Source organism: Primulina tabacum, chromosome 18 (assembly GCF_025594145.1).
Source record: "Primulina tabacum isolate GXHZ01 chromosome 18, ASM2559414v2, whole genome shotgun sequence".
Lineage (NCBI taxonomy): Eukaryota > Viridiplantae > Streptophyta > Magnoliopsida > Lamiales > Gesneriaceae > Primulina > Primulina tabacum.
Window position 1 is genome coordinate 22,124,145 of NC_134567.1, and position 22,315 is coordinate 22,146,459.

The 22,315-nt window shown below is 34.2% G+C and overlaps 3 protein-coding genes across 3 annotated transcripts; 2 read left to right on the top strand and 1 right to left on the bottom strand.

Moving 5' to 3' along the window:
* On the bottom strand, window positions 1–432 carry LOC142532370 (uncharacterized). Its single transcript, XM_075638684.1, has one exon. The coding sequence runs from the start codon at window positions 430–432 to the stop codon at window positions 1–3; it is 432 nt and encodes a 143-aa protein (XP_075494799.1).
* A 2,465-nt stretch (window positions 433–2,897) lies between these two features.
* Window positions 2,898–4,516, top strand: LOC142533017 (uncharacterized). The gene is made up of 3 exons (XM_075639602.1): window positions 2,898–3,013; window positions 3,493–3,758; window positions 4,148–4,516. The coding sequence occupies exons 1-3, from the start codon at window positions 2,936–2,938 to the stop codon at window positions 4,362–4,364; spliced, it is 561 nt and encodes a 186-aa protein (XP_075495717.1). The 5' UTR covers window positions 2,898–2,935; the 3' UTR covers window positions 4,365–4,516.
* Window positions 4,517–16,652: 12,136 nt separating this feature from the next.
* On the top strand, window positions 16,653–19,424 carry LOC142533114 (uncharacterized). The gene is made up of 5 exons (XM_075639755.1): window positions 16,653–16,921; window positions 17,020–17,932; window positions 18,213–18,318; window positions 18,747–18,946; window positions 19,084–19,424. Exons 2-5 carry the CDS (start codon window positions 17,190–17,192, stop codon window positions 19,352–19,354), a joined length of 1,320 nt encoding a protein of 439 aa, XP_075495870.1. The 5' UTR covers window positions 16,653–16,921; window positions 17,020–17,189; the 3' UTR covers window positions 19,355–19,424.
* The last annotated feature ends 2,891 nt before the right edge of the window (window positions 19,425–22,315 follow it).

Genomic DNA, 22,315 nt, shown 5'->3' on the forward strand with positions numbered 1-22,315 from the left:
TCACCATAAGGTAGCAACTTTCGACATTCGTACATCTCTTTTAATTTCAGAGCGAAGTCCCCTCATGAAGTGTTCGCCCTTACTTGTGTCATCCTGGGCAATATAGGGTACGTATTGGACTCCAGCTTCGAATTGTTGTATATATTCAGTCATTGACATGGTTCCTTGCTTTAAATTCAGAAAATCACTGGCTTTCTTAGCTCGTACGTCTTTACTGAAATATTTGTTGTAAAACACAGTTTTGAAAGTTCCCCATGTCAATGGCCTAACCGGTAATGCTACTTTTGCACTTTCCCACCATATTCTTGCTTGTTTTGTTAAGAGAAAGATGACACAAGTTACTTTATCTGCATCTTCCATATGAAGGTAGGAGAAGATGGACTCCAACGACTTAATCCATTCTTCTGCTACTGCTGGATCGGTGCTTCCCATGAATTCCGGAGGATTCAAACGTCTAAAACGATCATATACGTCTGTCTGAACAGGCACATGTCTGTGTACTATGGCTTGTACTTGTGCCTATTCATGAGTAGTCCGTTGCATCTCCAGTAGCTGATGTATTTGTTCACCATGGACTTTTGCTTGTTGTTGGAGCAATTTGGCATAGTCATCTACCGATCGTGGTGTACTGCCTTCATCGGTTGCTGGGGCCTTGCCCTTAGATGACTCTCCTTCATGTACCTTACGTTTCGGTGGCATCGTCGCTTATCTTAACCTACATATAGGTCACGTAGAAACACATAACTTAGCATAAACTATGGGATACAAAGATACTTACTTGCCGAGTTCCCCATGTATGGATGAAGTGCTGTGTCTTCCCTGTTGAAGAACCGTGGGCTCTGATACCACTCTAAAATGTCACACCCTTACACTATACTTAGCATAATTACCATAATCAAAATAGGGTTTGAATGATATACCTATAGTATGAAGCAGATCAAACAAGGGCATCAAATTGACGGTTTATAAAAATTTTGGCATGATGTCCCTATATTTTGTATAAGCTCAAACCCAAGCAACAACATTCATATATACATAGAAACATATTTAAATATACAAACATACATTGTATCCTCACACATATCGTGGAACTTGTTTCAAACCCTGACATTCAATTCATTATAATACATATGCGGAAGCTACACAATAAGAAGTCCCGGTTCTTGTCGAGGTGAGGCACGTTACAAGCATCCATTGGCGAACCGGCATCCTATATATCTTCATTACCTGATCCTGTAATACATGAGCTACGTGAGTTTATAAAACTCAATAAGTTGGCACTTATATGTATCAATATGCATCGAAGGAACATACATATCAAGTCGTGATAAATAATGAATCTTAAAAACATGTCATACCGTAGCATATATTCAATGTTCATTTTTGTACTTGAGCCTCATTAGTTGACCTGTACTACCGTGCTTGCTTTATTATATAGCTACTACTGTGTTGGACGTCAGGGAGCAACCTTTGGCATCCCCACGCCCCATGAACATATATTGGCCAATAGCTTTGGTGGACTTAAAACCACCCATGATGTCAACAAGCTCTATATCATGTAAAATCAGTCATTTTCTTTTCATTTTCATGTTCGTGTTCATGATATAGCACCCCTCTTCAATATTCATGAGTTCCTTACGTATTTAATACATAACAATGGAATATGGTGCTATGTTTTCATCAATAAACATACTAACAATGTACATATAGCAATAATCAATGGGAAATATTTGAAAACATAATACTACTCATGTATTACTTCAAGAACATGCCAACTTACTGTCCAAGCTTAAGAACACTGGTTTGAGACGGTGTTTCTCGCTCCTATACTGTCAAATACATCAATAAACCTATCACTATGTATATACTAGGTGAAAATCACTCCTCTACATGTGGAACAACTAAAAGAGAAGAAAACTTACACTTATATGATGTTTTTGTGATGGAGAATAAACTTCTAACCTCAAAGTGATGAAGAAGAAGAAGAGACGAGCTTTTGGAGGAAGATTTATTGGTGTCTTTCGAGTTTTGCTGTGGGAAAGAGGTTGTGGAATGGTAAATAAAGTCAAGGAAGTCGAAACTTATCTTCTTATATGCAAGGCGGCACTCGGGCGGTCATAAATTACCGCTCGAGCGCGGCACTTTCTGTCCGAAACCAAAAATCCAGAACCATTGGCGCTCGGGCGCCACTCTGCGCACAGCCACCTCAAAGATCACTTCAAAAATGGCTCTTCCGTTCATAATTTTAAAAAATGGTAAACACGAAAGTTGTAACTCTATGTCTTGGCTTGAATCTCCCACTGGTTTCATGTCATTTAGAGGTCTGAGGAAAAAGTTATGCCCATTCTCCCAACATATGTCATTGTAGGAGTGACGATACACACGACCCACTTTGGGGCGCTTTTGGCTTGTCTTCCACAATGATTTGGACAAAACTCAAAGCGTGAAAGTTGTAACCTTATATATTAGCTTTCTAATGGTTATGACCTCACATAATTTGGATCAATATTCCAATGATTATGCTAAAACCCGTACGAACTACCATATTTTCATCTCATTTCCCACCACTTCTAGTAAACTATTTCTACGTACACATCTTACTATCACTATTTAGACACATATTCATTCTCAATACACCATGGACAATATAAATATCATGTTCAATCTCAATATTGATACCTCAATCATCACGTGAAATCTAATGAGCTAAATAACTACGTAATAAACGACATAAAAGCATTGTTATAATTTGTACGAGTAACCGGACATTACAATATATATACATTTTAAAGCTGATATACAATGTGATATATTTCCGTTGATTGAATGAGCTATTTATTTATTCTTTTGTCTGAATTCAATTGAATGGGCTATAAGGCTATTGGTTAAGTGAGATATAAAAAGCCCAAAACAGAAAATTTTGGTCCAACAATATATGGCCCAATCATATAGAACCCACATCTCAAGCTGTGGGGCTGTAACATCCCTTACGCATTGTTTTCCATACTCGCAGGTAGCTGTTGTTTTTCTCGTTCTCTTATTTTCTCTATACTTTCGTCTGTAGCTTGATTTTATGTTTTTGGCTTTTTTCCTGGGAAATTTTGTCACTTCTATTCTGTTTTGGGGAATTCTGGATTTTGGTAGGGTTTCTAATGATTTTTTCTTTGGCATGTGAACATATTTAATTTAAAATTTTTTTATCGAGGTTTGCTTCTGCAAATTGTTAAATTTTACCTGTAATGGTTGCATCGATGAGAAAAATTATTACATCTGGCTTAATAATCCCTATAATGTTTTTTAATAATAAAGAAAATGTGCTTCCAGAAATATTCTTAATTTTTTGTGCATTTGGTCTTGAGATAGGTCGACTATTAAATTTAGCTGTATTGCGAATGTGAATTGTTCCCCAGACTTGATCATTTGCAGCGGAATTTGACTATACTTTCATTCTTGGTCTTATGTGGTGAATATCTAACTTTGAAACTTCCACAGTTTGCTGATTTCATGGAAGTAGGAGAGAGTGTGCTTGACACAATTTATGATGATGAAGGTATTGAGGATGGCCAAGATGTTGAGATGCAAGATGTTGAAGAGGGTGAGTTACTTGAACCTATTTCAAAGGCTGAATCAGGAGTAAGCTGTAATGTTGAAGTTAATCAGGTTTCCAACAACAGGAATTCAAGACGTAAGAAGAAGAAAAAGAAAAACAAGCAAAAGACAGACATCGATATTGGTCCAAATGTTACTGATATCAACAGGTTTGAATCATTTTGAAGCAAGATTTTGTTCATTTTATAGTATCCCTTTGGCATTATTTCGTCGTCGTATTTTTTATGTTATCTATTGTCATCCATAGCCTTATGTTACACTATTTTTGTATGGCATGGTGGCCTTAGAAGTTGCTATATCACTTATAGAGAGGAAAATATAATTCTGTACTTTTTTGTGTTGATAAACGAACACCATCACAGACGCAGCCTGCTTCTTTATATTCTTGACATGTACTCTATAGTCCGCCTACTGACAAGGATTCATATTTTCTGATGCAGTGTTTTCTAACTTTGCTAGCTTCAAATTCAACATTTCCCTGTTTTTACGATTATTTTCATTTTTTTGGTGACTATTTCCTTTGTATAAATATTTGTAGGTTTGTTTTAAATGTGTGTAAGCGTTTGAGAGAGAGGAAATCTTATCTTATGTGTACTGCTGTTGGTTGTATTGACGTCTCTGCTTTGAGTGATCTCGTCAAAGAGGTAAGACTTTGTTGTGTTGTTCTGTTGTACCACTTCATCTCTGGCCACCTATTGCTGATGATCTTCATTTTAAATTTACAAATTGTACTAAACTTGACTTTGACGGTTTGAACGGTGCTGTAGTTAGAGAATTTTGCTTGAATGATTTGCATGTTTATGATCTCTTAATTGGTTAAGTTACTTGAGGGAGTTATTGTACTTACACTGCAGTGCGATGCAAGATTTACAATCCAAAAATGGGATGAAGTGCGTTTTATAAAAAAACTGACTTAGCCGACTTTTGGCAATTATACCTTATAAGTAGAGAGGATAGCATAGGGAGAACGCACCTCCGTGTCATTTTCATTAACAACTTATTCCTCGTTCCTAAATCCTAACTAAGTTACAATAATAAAAGAAATAACTAGTGTTTCATATTCTAGTTAATGGATATCAGGAGTTCGATTTTTCCTATCAACACTTTCTCGGACGAGCTTGTCACACCGTCATGTTATTGCATTAGTTCAGGTGTTTACCCAATGCACACAGAATGGTAGCAGCCGCTAGATCTCACGTCATAAAAAATTAAATAAATAATAAGAGCAACAAATAATAATAATAAGTTGTACTATGAATGAAAATAATACAAATTCAATATTTTCTGAATAAAACTAAGAAATTTGAATCACGCTTTAAATACACATGAGATTTTAGTTTAGACGAGCTATGAACTATAAATCCGTTTGTATTTTACTGTTATTCTTGTAAAATTAAGTGATAACATAAATAATAGAAATCGGAGAGTCAATAGCGTTTGCCTCATTATTCTTGTTTATTATTGTTAGAAACGAGGAAATTTTTTGTCATAATAATGTGTGAGAAGGAGAGGTTCATTGTCCTATTCCCTCCCTATTCTATATTTTTATATAAAAAATATAAACATGAATATACAACTTTCTTGTTCAAAAAATTGAACAATTTAAAAAATTATGAAACAATACGATTGTATGTCTTTTTCAGAAAAAATATTTGGTTGAATGGGTTAAAATATCAGTATTCAAAATATCGTTCAACACAATAGTATTCATCAATACTAAACAATAATAATATATGCTCGTACGTCAACACGTATCTGATAATCGAGTATATATAAAATCTGGCTATTTCTTTGATCTTGAGGCTTGTGACGTATCTAAATAATTCAACAACAATTATCAGACCATTGTCACTGTATCAACACAATCATAACAGCATCAATATATAACATCAAATAGCCCAACAACAATTAAGTCAACAAAAATATAAAACTCGGTTATACGTCTTCATCGTTCAACAATTAATATTCCGGTGTATTTAATTCACAATACTAACATCAAATACACTCAAATAAATTAACTTCAAATAATATGCTATTTTATAACATCTATTAAACTACAAAACTTTTATATCAACATATAGCCTATACTTCATAGACTCCGAATATATAATCAGAATTAATAACAACTGACAAACAATTCCCCAATTTCAATACAACGATTAAAATATCTAATTATAAGAAATTATGAATAATTCAAAATAACATCACGATAAACTTCTCTACTTCGTTAAAATCATACAATATTCAACAATTTTCAATTTCTGTATGATTTTACAATTAATCGAATTTATTCCAAAAATCGACGAATTTCAAATATCGCCAAAAATATAAAATTTATACCTCAAATCGAAGACCTCGTGTCAACGATTCCAGAACTGAAGTCGGTTCGTTGATTGAATAAACCGATAAGGCGCAAGATCAAAAAGAAAAATCGAAACCCTATTATTTCTTTTCTCTCCTCACTGCCTTTCTCGTTCTCTGTCAGTAGGCAAAGTTAGATTCATTTCATGAATGAAATGAATCCACCGCATTAATTTTTTTTAATTTTTAATATTATAATATTTAACATTTAACATTTTGAACACGTGTATATCAATTTGGACTAGTCAAACAATCAAATTTGCCAAAACTCAAAACATGAAACTTCTATTCTTTGAGTTTTCTACGTTATATCCAAATTTCAAATCATTTGGACTTCATATGACCAAACTATGTCATATTTCATTCATTAAAATCATTAATTATTTAGTAATATCACATTACTAAATCAACAAATTATGATATTTACTTCAGGCATTACAGAACCACTCTTAACAACTTTCAGATTGTTAAGAAATATTATCGAACGATTAGATTTCGCTGGACCACTGGAAAAGTGAATAAGTGCTGAAATGGTCCGGGTTGACTAGTGATGAAATATATAATGCATTCAATGGTTAACAAAAAACGACTTGAAAATAATATGCATGAATGTAAAGTGGCGTAATGAAATGAGACATATATTTTTATGGATATTCAGATAAAATATTCCTACATAGCCCTTTCATTAACTCAGGAGAATTTTCACTAAAAGACTTTTGTTTTACAACATATTATAACGACTCACTTCAACTAAGATTTATCATTGTTTAAGCTGAAACTCTTAGTGATCATTTTGCAAGGTCTGAATGTTTAAGACCCTCGGTTCACCAGAAAACAACATAAATAATTCAACAGTTAGCTTGAAAGCTTGAGTAAGTAATGTATCACATAATGATTCTCGCAGATATGATATATTTTGATAGGCATGTGCTTTGAGCATCGTGAAATTATATTAGCTTAAGTGCGATCAAAATCTTTTGCGAAAGCAGATAGGCAGATGCACGAGAGTTCAAGAGCGTTCTTGAAGTTCTTGAATCTTCATATTTATAGTTGAAGAACTTCAAAGGTCGGATTTTCTTTTCAACAATTATCTATGCTATTACCCGACAAAATGAACATGTCGCTTTCACTCACCATACATATTATTAAATGCTCATTTAATGTTCCTCGTGTTTTTACGATTTTAGGCTATTTTCTTTTCAAAAAACTGAAAGACCATGAACGAAATAGTTAGCTTTATGTCATTCGGGGTTTGGTAGGATACTATTTTATCATTCTAAAAATAGTAGTTGTTGAACGGCTTGTCTTGTAATATCTTTTTTGAAATTACTCAACTCTGACAAGCGACAATGCTGTTGGAGTTTCAACGATTTGAACTAGTGTACTGCAAGCAGGACTTTGATCTGGTCAATTTAACAGATTATATCTTGCAGCTAGAGTTCGATAATTTGCATATTAACTTTGTTGCGAAAACGGCTTGATCTTTTGATGTTCAGTCTGAACGGCTTGAAATGATCCCATGGTCTAAAAACCTAAAATTAAAATAAAAAAACATCTGGATCTGAAACATCTCGATGTTGTTATTTATCGATCACCAAAACTAGAGGGTGTATTGGTTTTAAACTTTTAATGACTTTTATGGAGTTTAAAAGTTTAGATGTATTCAATATAAACTTTTATATACTCTATAAAAATTTAGCGGTATTCAATGTATACTTTTGTAGAATTTTAAAAAGTCATGTGGTATTCAAACTTGACATTTAAAAGCTCTAGAAAAGTCTATAGGTATTCAAAATGTCAATAGACTTTTAATGACTTCATGAAATTCTGTTAAGTACAAGAATTAAAGCCTGATGTACCACAATAAGATGTCAAAAAATGTCATTGATTCAACATGTTGTGCCTAAAATATAATCCAAGAAGCCCACTTTGAAGCCCATGAGCAGTAGCCCAACAAAAGAAAGCCCAGGAGAATAGCGGTTGGCCCAGGGAAAAGCACGATGCACCATTATACGACGTGGAAATCGTGGGGAGATCGTGGAATGTGGCTGGAACTCACCCGTGGAAGGTGACAAAAGCAGAAGGAATAATCAGAAAAGAAGGACCGACAAAAACAACACAAACATCCAACAAAACTACAACAAAAGCTTCTTCAATTTTCTCAATATTTTATCTGCATATTTTCCAATTTCTACCATCCTAGTTTCTTTAGATTTTGGCATATTCCTCCAACTTTCTTGTAAAAAATGTCGTTTATGTTCATAACAACGTAATTAAATTTGATGTTGTTCATAGATTTTCTCTTCAATTTCATTATATTCCTCAGTTTATATTTTTCGCTTTGAAGCCACACTGAGGGAATTAGAACTAACGGTCTAATCGGAACTCGCAACGCTTGACATAGAAGTCAGATCATTTCACAACTTTGGCACAAACACGTGCCTGGCACGCCCGCAAATTTTCGTGACAAACAAGTTGGCACGCCTGGTGGGACACAATGCCTCCAAAGCGTACTGAGAAGAGTGAAGGAATTCCTCCATCACTGGAGACAGGTCATCGCTCACAAGAAGAGTTTCAGGAAACTGATGCAGAAGGAAGAACGGTTGAAAGGCTCGTACACCAGTTCGAGGAAGAGACTATGAAGGAAGGAATTGCTGTTTCTGGTGGTGATGGGTCTTCGCCGAACTTTATGTTGGCCATGGAGAAAAATATCCGCAGCGATCTCAAGGAAATGACTCAAACTTTCGCTACTGTCATGATGGAATTTGTGGCAGAAATGAAGGAATGGAGAAAGTCTGCAAAAGGCGAAGTGGTTATACCAGAGAGTGATAAACTTCAAGAGAATGACGTCAAGCTGCTGAAAGATCAAGGCCAAGGATCAGGAGTTTCTAAGGCAGGTAAAAGTCGTCGCTTGGGGGAAGCACGAATTCCTGAATCTGCCAGGGAAGGGAGATACACTCTTCCGCACAAAAGGGATGAGGAGTTAGGGTTGAAATTCCAAAACTGCAGCAACAGTAAACAAATGGCTGGTAAAGTGTTCTCTGTGACGTCTCCTAGCTTACATCTAGGGATGTATGTTGATGGGGAAATGCGTGGATATTCAGTGCCAGGTTTGGGGAATAACACTCGGGGGGCAATCTATCCTCCTCACCAGTTAAGCAAACTCCAACGTTGGATTTTGAGATGGTATGTGATGTGATTCAAGAGTTGTATGGCCCAGGAGTGAGGCCAATCAACCGACCAGAATTTCATAAACCGTATCCTGATGTTGTGGATCGTGACAACCCTTATCCAAAAGGATATCACATTCCAGACTTCACGTTATATTCCGGGGAAAACGGTCAATCCAGCGTGGAACATCTGGCCAGGTTTACAATTCAGTGTGGGGAGTTGGCAAATCTGGAGAAATTTTCTAATTACAAGTTACGTTTGTTCCCCAATTCCCTGACCAATACTGCTTTCACATGGTATGCAACATTACCTCGAAACTCTATTATGACTTGGCACGATATGGAACGTCAATTTCATACACAATTCTTCCGGACAGTACCTGAGATTAGTATAGCGAAATTGTCAAGGGTGGTCCAAAAACCGGGGGAATCTGCCAATGATTTCATTTGTAAGTTCAAGAAGGTGAGAAGCAGATGCCGAGTTTTCCTCCTTGAATCAGAATACGTGAAGATGGCACAAGCGAGGACTCAATTTTAAACTTAGAAAGAAGTTCCAAGGGATGGAATTCCGTGATTTTTATGAACTTGCTGCCAAAGTGTCAGAGTATGAGGAATTGTTACGAGAAGAAATCATAAAAGAAAGTCCACAGTGGGCTCTTATTTCCAGGAAGTGGAGGAAGTTGCACTGGCAGAAGTAGCAAATTCCGGATCACGCACTGTCCCTTTAATGAAGCGCAAGAGTGAAGAACTTTCCAAGAAAAACATTCATCCAGTGCAAACTCCTTATACTTTCGATGCATCAAAGACGGAGGAAATCTTCGATCACTTATTGAAGGAAAAGTTCATAACATTCTCCCCAGATCACAAGCTACCCACGAAGGAGGAGTTGAAAGGAAGAGATTACTGTAAGTATCACAATTCCTTCAACCACAACACTAATGCTTGTTGGGCGTTCAAGAATGTCTTGCAGGAAAGAATCAACAAGGGAGTCCTGAAATTTCCCGAGAAAAAGGAAGAGATGATAGTGGATGAAGATCCTTTTCCCCCGGTAGCCAATGTGAACATGGGCAGTACTGACTTGCGTTTCTTGATCAATGAGAGGAGAAGGAACGGGTACGGGGACAGGTCCATCAAACCAAGATTTATCATAAAGAAGTGTTGGGTGCCTCGAAAAATGATATTTGAGGTCAAGGAGAAGAAGACAGAAGCTGTTCATGAAAAAGACCACTATTACAGTGGAGGCGGTCTGCATTATACTGGGAGGAAGATGAGGTATGACAGGGAATTCATGGCCAAAAGGCCAGGGAACCAGTACCTCAGAAGGGGCCCACATCCTTGGTCGATGAATGGCGAGAGGAGAGCTGACCGGCAGTTATTTCAGAAGACAAGACAGAGGCCATCCTTTCTGGATACTAATAAAAAATATGAGAGGAAGTCCCGCTTTGTTGTTCCTCCTAGAGTAGTTCCTGACGGCGTATGGAGACGAGTAGAACATCCAAAGTTTTCAAAACCTCTTTCTTGGACCCAAAAGCGACGTTTATTGAGGGAAAAAGCTGCTGAGCGTAGGTTGAAGATGGAGGAACCAGGTAAAGAGAAGAAAAAATTTGGAAGGAGGGCCACTGAAGATTATGGTGAGGAAGATGACGACTTGTTATCAGAAGAGGACGGTGAACCAGTCAAGAAGGCTACTTTCAAGGTGGGACAGATCCTCGTATCATTTGAGTGTGCCACTGGCTCGTTAATGTTGCCAGAGGAGTTTAAACGCAAAAGGACGTGTGAAACCGTTGTCTTTACTGGAAATCAAAATGGTGCAGAATCCGTTCAATCTGATATGGTGAGTGAAAGCATCGGTGTTTTTGTTGATGAAGAGAAAAGAGTATTGATGAAGCGACCTACAAATGAAATGACTAAGCATATCAAACCACTCTACATTGTAGCGCATGTGAATGGAAAGCCGTTGTCTAGAGTGCTGATAGATAATGGATCTGCTGTGAATATTTTGCCGTACAGAATCCTTCAGAAGTTGGGGAAGAATGTGGAAAACTTAATTCCTACCGAAGTCTCCGTGGCAGCTTTTACCGGGGAGTCTACAAAAACCTTGGGAGTGTTGCCAGCAAACGTCACTGTAGGGTCCCGATCTTCGTTGTCAGCCTTTTTCGTGGTAAATTCCAGTGCTAGTTTCCACGCATTGTTAGGAAGGGATTGGATTCACACCAATCATTGCGTACCATCATCCATGCACCAGTTATTGTTGATGTGGAAAGGGGATGAAGTGGAAGTGGTACAGGCTGATTCGCAGCCGTATCAATCTAGTTCCAACGCAGTAGAGGCCAGGTATTATGATGGAGCCTTCGGTCCTATTAAGATTCGGAATTACAAAGTGAATGGACAGCAAGGAGCAGTCTACATGGATACTAAAAAAGTAAGAGAAGCAGTTGAAAAAATTCTCAAACCCACCGTCATGGTCTCTCCTAGACCCATGGTCCGGCCTATTATCGAGGAGGTCGATGACTAAGTTCACTAAAGAAAAGATAGAAGTCGCTGTAACTTCCGAGAAGAAAGCCAAAATGCAGCAGCTAGTGAACGAATTGCAGTCTCAAGAATTGTGGGATATCGATGGAGCAGAAGTAATATTTGAGGAGGAATGTGGAGGTAGCGAGGAAGAAGAGTTACAAATTGAGGATTTAATCTTAGCTCCGGCTCAGATGAAAGATCGACAGTCGGAGACATATGGTTCATAAAGCTGAATAGATGAGAAGTATTGTACAAAGTAGGCTGGATGGCCACTTTGGTCAGTTTTGTCATATTGGCTTATAAGAAGTTTCTGTAAATATGTGAGGAATAAGCTTTTAAGCCATTCCTTGCTGAAGTTGTTTGTAAATAATGATGGAGCATTGTGAATAAATAAAATCATTGCTCATGAAATCCGACGTAGTTTATGTATTTTGAGAGGAATATTTGTTGTGTTAGTTGGCCAAATTGATGAAAAAGTGAAGTTCGTTTATGGCATATCTCGAAACCTTGGGGAGTATTGTTAGAAAAATGTTGTTTAACAGTTGGTTTGTAACAAGCAGTGTTGACCCGCATGTTTGCGTCAATGTTAAAGAAAACAAGCTTTTTGCCGTTTGTTCATTTTTTATAAAAATTTTGGCAGAGTTTCCCTTGTAAATGTGATATGCCAAAATTGTAAACACCTGCAAATATATCCCAAGCAACATATACAAGAACAACAATGTATTTTACAAACAAAGTTTGGTTTTCAAGCCACTTTTCCAACCCTACACCTCATAAAAGACACTTGCCAAACCATGACAAACAAGTGCAAAAAATCAGTTGCAAAGATATTCATCCAAGCTTGGAAATTATTTTGGATTGGCCGGCGGCACTCCCAAGAGGTAATTTCCATATCCATTGGTATTTAAGGTACTGCTTGCATTGGCCTTTGAGATAAATCCTCAATTCCTCCAACTATGTTCCTGCGAAATAAATGGGACCACATGATAAATAATGGAATGTTGATCAACAAAACCATGCTTTGTGTGTGCTATTGTTGTCATTGATGTGGCACGTGTCACTTCTTTGTGAGATGGAATGAATCTTGCCATTTTTTAATTTATGGCTTGCCAAGATTCCAGAAAATGAGATCTCATCCTCAGTGAATTTGGGTGGAGCATCACAATTCCTTGTGCTGGTGCATTTCTTTTAAGCGCATGGAAGATTACAGTTGCTCCAGCTATAGGCCAAGTTTTGAATATGGGCGCCAAGGGAGCCGTCCTGTTGAGATGCAAGCAGTGGGTGTTACAAGGTATTGCTCATAAAAAACTCATTCAGACATATTCACGAACACCTTGAGTGCATCATGAAATATGATATATTCTACAATGTTTTTGTGATGGGGGATTGGATAAATGGTGAAATATACATACCTTGAGAAGGTGTGGTTTGATGTAAAGGAGATTGACGATGACAACTTTCAGAAACTTGAATGGCATCCGATGGAGCGGCAATTTCTTCGGGAAAATCGGTGGGCACCGATGGAGGTTTGGGGGAAGTGAGAAAGAAAGAGATAAGGATGAGGTTCAGGAAATGCACACTCGGATTTAACCTGTTGGAGGAAGAACATGTGTTTCAGCTGTCAATTCTTCTTCAAGTCCGTAGAACTATTCCTTTCAACCTCACGTATCTGAATAAGAAAGAAGACTGAACAAAAGCAAATATATAGCAACCTTGGCCCACTGGGCCGAATTTGTCAAATTAGCCAAATTGGGCCAAATTGGCAATTGGCCCAAATTGGCTAGGGGGCAATTGTTGTGCCTAAAATATAATCCAAGAAGCTCACTTTGAAGCCCATGAGCAGTAGCCCAACAAAGGAAAGCCCAGGAGAATAGCGGTTGGCCCAGGGAAAAGCACGATGCACCATTATACGACGTGGAAATCGTGGGGAGATCGTGGAATGTGGCTGAAACTCACACGTGGAAGGTGACAAAAGCAGAAGGAATAATCAGAAAAGAAGGGCCGACAAAAACAACACAAACATCCAACAAAGCTACAACAAAAGCTTCTTCAATTATCTCAATATTTTATCTGCATATTTTCCAATTTCTAGCATCCTAGTTTCTTTAGATTTTGACATATTTCTCCAACTTTCTTGTAAAAAATTTCGTTTATGTTCATAACAACGTAATTAAATTTGATGTTTTTCATAGATTTTCTCTTCAATTTCATTATATTCCTCAATTTATATTTTTCGCTTTGAAGCCACACCGAGGGAATTAGAACTAACGGTCTAATCGGGACTCGCAACGCTTGACAAAAAAGTCAGATCATTTCACAACTTTGGCACAAACACGTGCCTGACACGCCCGCAAATTTTCGTGACAAACACAATCTAAATATTTGGATGCACATTTAGTTGAAAAATCTCTCAAACTCATATACTCAATACAAACACTAATTTTCATTTTTTTCTCATCAATATATTTTTCTTTTTATTTTTATTTATTAAAAACATATTCCTTTATTGTTAACAACATGTTAAAATCAAAATATTATATATATATATATATATATATATATATAAATATGTGTGATTAATATATAATTTTAGAAGTTTAACAAATCATATAAGAATAACTGCAATAAATTAAATATATTAAAATTTTACAAATCTAAAATAATTGCAAATATTTTAACATACCTATTATTTATTTTTAGGTACCAACAATTGTCTTTTTTTTTTATTGACATATTGTTAAAAACAAAATTGATATATTTTTTTATACAAAAGTTATTTAAAATGAATGAAATTATTTCTGTTTGATTATTTATTAATCTTGAAAATTATTATTATGTATTTTTTTAAAATACTAATTATTTAAATAAACATGTTGATTTGACTTGTGAATAATTGAAGTTTAATTGCAATAAATTTAATACTGATTAATTTATTGTCTTTCGTAAAATCAATATGTAAAAAATATTATATTGAGAGAGAAATATTTGAAATAAATAAAAGTTATTCACGTTCAATTGTTAGTTCAAATAAATTTTAGAAATCATAAAAATAAATTAAAAAATCCATAGAGTTCTATGAAAAGGTTTACAAATGTAAATAAAAGTCTTGTAAAATAAATTTACAAGATTCTGTGAAATTTTTTAGAAATCTGTGAGATTCTGCAAAAGTCAATAGAAATCTATAAATTTCACAAAAGTATGTTATTTAAAAAAAGCCAACAAATCTCTGTAACGAATACACTAATAAAAATATTTGAATAGGATCGGATCAATTCGTCCCGTCTAATAAGAAATCAGCTCATCTTTAAATTATCTTTATATCGATATAATATTGTTGACAACTCATTATAAAATCTAATGTCACATATTAGTTTAATCTGGCTCATATTTAATATCTGACAAAAACTTGTGTGAGACGGTCTCACGAGTCATATTTTGTAAGACATATATCTTATTTGGGTCATCCATGAAAATATTACTTTTTATGTTAAGATTATTATTTTTTATTGTGAATATCGATATGATTGACCATGTCTCATAGATAAAGATTCGTGAGACAGTCTCACAAGATACCTATCCTTGAATATTTATTCGAATCAAATATCATAATAAATTTTTCTGAAATTATAAAATTATTATATTACACAATAAATGTAATAGATCGATTATATACATGTCGTCATCTTTCTAAATATACGTATCCCAATAAAATACCGAAAATAAGATGGAATATCCGAATATTCCTTCAGAATATTATTAATATATAATTTGATTCCCATTAAAGAATATTCTAATTGGGAAAAAAAAATTAAACACGTGCTTAAAGACGAAAGGGTGACTCGGCGTTTTCCTTATTTTTTATACATTAAATTAAGTTTAATTTGTCAATATTCAGTGGTTCAATTTTAAAAATTAAAAGACAGTAGCTCAACTAATAAAAATGAAAGGACCCGTGAATTATTAAATTCAGATATAAATGGTAAAATCGATAATTTATATGGCTCAATTTCGGATTATATATGTCAAAATGGAATGGATAGAAAAAATCGAATTTTTATTAAATTAATGATTTATTTATAATTTTATTTAGATTATAAAATTTATGATATTATATTTTAATAATGAAGAATAATTTTGAATAATTTTTTAGTTTATTTAAATTTTATGCTTAAATGTTTTATTTATAAATTATTTAAGAAGATAATATATTATATTTTAAAATATGTTTTTACTATTAATTTAAATAATTATCAAAACTGAAAATATCCTAACCGTTTTGATAGAAAATTAAACCGAAAGAAAATAATTAAGATATTAAATTATATATTTATAAAATGGAAAACCAAAACGCACCCCTAAGAACAATACTCTGCATTACTTTTATGTTTCAAAATTTCATATAAGGCAAAAACTTGTGTGAGACGGTCTCACGGGTCATATTTGTGAGATAAGTCTCTTATTTGGGTCATCCATAAAAAAATTATGCTAAGAATATTACTTTTTATTGTGAATATGGGTAAAGTTGATCCGTCTCACAGATTAAGATCCGTGAGACGGTCTCACATGAGACCCACTCTTCATATAATTTGTTTATATAATAATTGTTAGACACAAAATAAAAATCATTTTTAAAAGTCATTCTAATATAAAATCAATAATATTTTTAAAATATTACATGAAATATAAATAAAAGAAACTATATTTAAGTCACATATGTTTTGTTTGATAATTTATATTATTAAAATTTTATTCTATTATGTTATTTTTATTTTTTTCGTAATTTTTTTTATTTGATATAAATATAACGTTGACATATGTAATATTATATCATAATTTTTATTAAATAATGAAATTTGTCTAGTTAAAAGATCAAAATAAAAAAACTTACTGAATAGAATTTCCCCTAAACAAAATTAATAATATTCATAAAAATATTCTTAGAATCCCCATCTCAAAGTTAAAATTTATCCAGAGTTCCAATTTGATTGGATTTCTCATTCCGTCATTTTCGGAGCGTGCAAAAAGGATTCGTTGGTTGTTAGAAGTCATGGAGGAAGCAAATATTAGCCAAGACTTTTAATTCAATATTATTTATATATATATATAAAGAAGGAGCGGAGAAGGAAGTGATTCAAGAAACGCGTTGAACAATTAAGTCTCCGAGGCGGACGAATTCTTGCTCGCGGTCGGTGGATTGTGTCGGGCTGTCATCTTTGCTGGCTGGCAGCCCGATTTTGACTTTAATTTATTCGTCTCGTGCTGATCTGGTTGAGGCCCTCTTCTATTTTCGATCTTTTTAATGTTTTATTGGATTGATGTTATCATAATTTTGATAGAACTTTATTTATAATCAACTTTCACGCAGGTTGTTCTGGTTTTGTCTTCTTGGATTTGTGGGGTGTGCGTGACTGAATTAAGTGTGCAGAATTATTGACGCGCTTAGTTTATTTGATTTGATTTCTTGTTGTTCGTTAGATTTTGCGGAAATAAGAAATTGATTGTTGTTTGAATGAGATAAAGATTGTAGAAAAAGTCATGGGTTCTTTTGCCGGATTCATTCAAAGGCCGGTTATTGCTGCCTCTGCGGTAGCTGCAGCCTCCATATCTGCTGATTTCTTCGACAAATTGGGCCCTTCAAGATCTTCTAACACTTCATCTTCTTTGGAAGAATCAAACCCTTCTTCCATTTCATCACATTCATCACGAGAAACAAGAAATTCGTCGTGGGTCTCTCAGATTTCGGTTTCGAGATTGACCCAATTGCGTTTTGTTACTAGAATTCAGGTTCCCATGCCTAAGGCACGGATACCATTCCCTAACACTAACTCGAATTATCATTATCATTCTTTGGCCATGTATTCTCCTGTTTTATTTGATTTATATCGCTCTGCCAACTTGGGAAAATTCGCTAATCCCATTGTAGATAGATATGATATTCCGTCATCGCCATCTGATGTTTTGTATAGATGGCATTTGCCGGAGCCTAACACCGTTGGATTATCCGGTGGTTCTTCGAATAAAGCTAGGACAGTAGTTGTCTTGCTAGGGTGGCTGGGGGCAAAGCAGAAGCATCTTAAGAGATATGCCGAATGGTATACTTCAAGAGGGTTTCATGTGATAACGTTTACTTTCCCCATGTCCGAGGTCCTCAGCTATCAAGTTGGAGGAAAAGCTGAGAAGAATGTAGAATTGCTTGTGAATCATCTTGCTGAGTGGCTTGAGGAGGAGCATGGGAAAAATTTGGTCTTTCATACTTTCAGTAATACTGGGTGGTTAACGTAAGTTTCCTTGTTTTATAATGATTTATCAAATTAAACCAAATGCTATTTATATTTGTACGTTCGAAATTGAACACGAATTTTATAATGCCAGCTTGAAAGCTCGACTAGAAACTTGTATTTGAATTCTTTTGGCTCTAGTTTGGGTACAATAATAAATTGAGAAGCTCGGATGGAGCTTCATTTCATTTGCCACCATACAATGATGTTGAGAAGTGGATTTTGGGATATATGTAGTAAAGCAACGCGGTGATGTATGTGTATCTTGTTTGTATTGCAGTTATGGGGTCATTTTGGAAAAGCTTCAGAAGAAGGATTCCGATCTAATAGAAAGGATTAAAGGCTGCATTGTGGATTCTGCTCCTGTGGCGGCCCCTGATCCTCAGGTAATATTTCTTGCGTGGTTAAACGAGGACAACCTTTCTCAGCTTACTTAAATGATAGAATTTGAAAATCGTCTTTGCGTAATATGCTTAATATAGATAATTTTAATCTGTCATACATAATTACCTATATCTGAAGCTGACCTATACGACCAGCTGTATTAAGAGCATTTTTACCTTCTGGCCTTTCTATTTTGTACATAATTTGTTCAATATTATTGAGTGAGTTTCTTGACTAGTGCTGTAGTTTCATCGTCTGTCATCTGGTTGTACGGTAAACTAAAAACTAAGACCAGGATACGCTTTCCGCTGACAGAGATGAGGAAAAGTGTATTTGTACATTAAGTTTGGTTGAAATGTGTTCTATGTCATAAACTTTTATCTTGTGCCTGAGGTAAAAGTTTTTTTGACTTGTTTTTATATCTATCTAGGTCTGGGCTTCTGGATTTTCTGCAGCTTTTCTGAAGAAAAACAGTGTTTCGACGAAGGGTTCTTTTGATGAACCGAATACGGGGGCACTGGCTGAAACCAGAACCTCCATTGAAGTAAAACCCGCATTAACTGAGGCAGCTCTGCTCCTCATTCTAGAGAAGTTCTTTGGAGTGGTTTTGAATTATCCTTCCGTAAATAGGTATCGATTAACTTGTCCTAGCTATATTGATTTAGTATATACTGATTGATATCATAGCAGAGATTACGTTTTACGGCATTCAATGCCATTTTTCTGCATGACACTTACACTGCTTACCTATTTCTGAAAAATCACAGGAGGCTCTCGGATGTACTGAGTCTATTATCATCTCAACAACCATCATGCCCGCAACTATACATCTACAGCTCTGCCGACAAAGTGATTCCAGCAGGGTCGGTCGAGTCCTTCATCGAAGGGCAACGGCGTAGTGGGGTTGAGGTTAGAGCCTGTAACTTCGTTTCTACACCCCATGTGGATCATTTTCGGAACGACCCGAAATTGTACTCTTCTCAGCTCACTCAGTTTCTGGAGGATTGTGTACTGGTTCAATGCAAAAACTCTTCTTGAAATACTTTGCTGACCAATTCTTGATTCTTTTTCTGGTATCCCTTTTTTTATACTACTGATTTTGTACCTACACTTGGTCTCCTCTTTCATTCATCAATACTAAAATTTATAAATAACGTTGTATTCATACATTAAATTTCCATATCGCTTACATGTAGTTTAGGTAAGGCCTTAGCAATTAGCAAATATTCCAAACAATTGCAATTAATAGGAGCATTTGTGAGTATTGAAAGAAATTAAAGGGAGAAATAATTGTTATATTATTTAAATCGTGATTAATATTAGTTTTTAGTTTGGCAATTGTCGCTACGAATAAATTAGTTAGAAAATTAAAGTTAATAACAATAAAATAATATAGAATACAATTTCTCAATTAATATATCTTCATAGTTTATATATTTTTAAATTTTTTATATTTTTAAATTTTCTCTCTTTAACATAATTTTATTGTTATTTTATAAATAAATGATATCACAAGAAGATATATAGAAAAACAATTAACTATACAATAGTAGAATGATATGGTAATGTGAAGTTTAATACTAACATATTTATTGTTATTATTAATCAAATGCAGAGAGTTTAATAAATTAATTTGAGAAGTTATATCGACAATTATAAATTTTAATAAATAAATAATTTTATAAAATATGAATCTTTTAGAACAATTTAGCTACATGAAGAAATTTAAAGAGTTTAGTAAAAAAACCTTTTTTTTTGTATTAGACAAATTTATAAATTCAGAATACAAAATTTGGTAATATGTGATCTTTCGATTTACTATTTTTACAGGGTTTCATTACTCATTAACTATAGCATATTTCCCCTACTTATTTAACTACAAATGTTTTAAAAATTTATATAACTCAAACAACAAAATATATTCATAAGTAACTCAGTATTGTCAATCATGATAACCCACCTAGCTACTCAAGTTTAAATGAAATTTAAAAGTTATTATTACAAATTACTAATAAAATATTAATTTTAATATTAAAATTGGAAAAATTAAAAGGCACTAATTAAAGATCCTAGCAACTCAAAAATGGGAACATAATTGCAATTTAATTGAATCTCACATAAATTAAGAAACTGAAAATTTATATCAATCAACTACAAAATGATAATCAATTGTGCAGGAAAGTAAAATGCTCTTCAAATATATTTAGTTAATAATAAAAAATTCATTTTTAAAAATTTAATAAAAAATATCATAATAAAAAACACAAGTTTAACAAATTTACATCTTATTTCTAATATTCGTTTAAAAAAAAAAGAAGATATGTTACTTTTTTTGTTTCAAGTATTGATTATGAGATTTACGAAATTGGCATTCATAATCAATATTCATAATTATTTAAATTATAACTTTTTTTTTATGATCAGTTCATTCAATAATAATTATCGGGGTTTATTCAAAATAGAAAAGTTGGCACAATTACTACCTGGAAAATAAAAAAAAAATCTTATGCATTTCCACAATTACAATTGGATTTGATTCATTTCACTTGAAACCAATTTCTATCATAGTTTTAGATTTTTATATGTGTTTTTAATTATATATGAAATTTTAAGAAAATAAAAGTTTTTCTAAATCAATGAGAACATGGAAAATTTCACAATTCAGCGAGTAACTGAAAAATTATAAATATTTTGACTATGCTACAATTTTAAAACATAATTAAAAACAAATAATTTCAAATGTCTAATATGTTAGAGTAAGTGTTCAGCGAGCCAACTAGTTGCTTGAATTTTATTGACTTTTGTATAAAAATAATATTTATTTTAATAATATTTTACGTTTTATCCAATTGTAATGTTTACTTTATCCGTACACACATACAAACTGCATAGAGAAAGTCATTGAATATACTATAGTACCATGAGGTACACAAGCCGTGTAGGTAGTGAAATTAATTAGAAGTGTATTGTATATTCTAAACTCGTTCCTAGTCGATTCTGCTGCCTAAAATAAGGATATGTCACTCGAGCTCGAGACTAGCATCTGTGATGTTAACGCTACATTTCATTGGTATGCGCATGCAGATGAGTAATTATATGATGATTATACTGAACAACCCTCCACCAAGTGGTTATCACTTACCGCGTGGATTAATTTACAGTTATGGTCGTACATCATTTGTTCTTTGACCCGAGACAACATATAGACTCTACATATTAGTGCTGGACTTTGACTCATTTACTGACACCGTGAGGGTCATTAGGTGGCGATATTTATTGTAGTTTCGACATGCATTATGCGTAGGAGACGATGCAATGTAGTCGGTGATTCACTGTTCACCTACAGATGTGGATGTGATATGATGAGTCAATAGTGCAAAGATACATGACATCGTTATCAGATTCATATACTACTCTCGATATATCAATAGTTGCAGATTCGATCAGGAAATATGTGTCAACTTACTGTACGCTAACCATAACATACTGGTTCTCGCAAGCACTATAAGTGATACCTAAGAGATCATGAGACGATGATAATAAATGCCATTCCATGATCTAGTGGGTGCAATCAGAACTTACTTCTGATGTACTTGTGATCAAGGAGTTGATGCACATAATCGGGCAAACAAAGGTAAGCCCGTATAAGAGACAAATATTATCTCATATCACATGAGTTGTGAACCTACAACATATCTCTGGACCATTGAGACTCATACAAGTATTGGATTATGTGTTCTCATTGACGCAGATGAATTCAAGGAGTTGAATTTGATGATTATGTTTGATGGAGATCAAACACATAGCTCATAAAAAATTTTATAAGTGAATTTCATATTTGAAAGTTGTGGAAGTTAGCGTGACTGCTAATTTTATGAGGAGAGTGCAATTGCATAATTTAATGAATGAGTTCTAAAATAGCAGCTAAAAAATAAATTAGTGAAAAATTATGATTGTCGAAATTCTCACTTTGCATCATAATAATGAGTTTTGTATCAT

What these genes read in the sequence shown, in the direction of transcription:
- LOC142533114 (XM_075639755.1), top strand. Translation starts at nt 17,190, where the DNA reads ATGGGTTCTTTTGCCGGATTCATTCAAAGGCCGGTTATTGCTGCCTCT. An exon ending in TGGCGGCCCCTGATCCTCAG is followed by an intron (nt 18,319 to 18,746) that starts GTAATATTTCTT and finishes ATATCTATCTAG; the next exon opens with GTCTGGGCTTCTGGATTTTC. An exon ending in AATTATCCTTCCGTAAATAG is followed by an intron (nt 18,947 to 19,083) that starts GTATCGATTAAC and finishes GAAAAATCACAG; the next exon opens with GAGGCTCTCGGATGTACTGA.
- LOC142533017 (XM_075639602.1), top strand. Translation starts at nt 2,936, where the DNA reads ATGGCCCAATCATATAGAACCCACATCTCAAGCTGTGGGGCTGTAACA. An exon ending in ATTGTTTTCCATACTCGCAG is followed by an intron (nt 3,014 to 3,492) that starts GTAGCTGTTGTT and finishes AAACTTCCACAG; the next exon opens with TTTGCTGATTTCATGGAAGT. An exon ending in AATGTTACTGATATCAACAG is followed by an intron (nt 3,759 to 4,147) that starts GTTTGAATCATT and finishes AAATATTTGTAG; the next exon opens with GTTTGTTTTAAATGTGTGTA.
- LOC142532370 (XM_075638684.1), bottom strand. Translation starts at nt 432, where the DNA reads ATGGGAAGCACCGATCCAGCAGTAGCAGAAGAATGGATTAAGTCGTTG.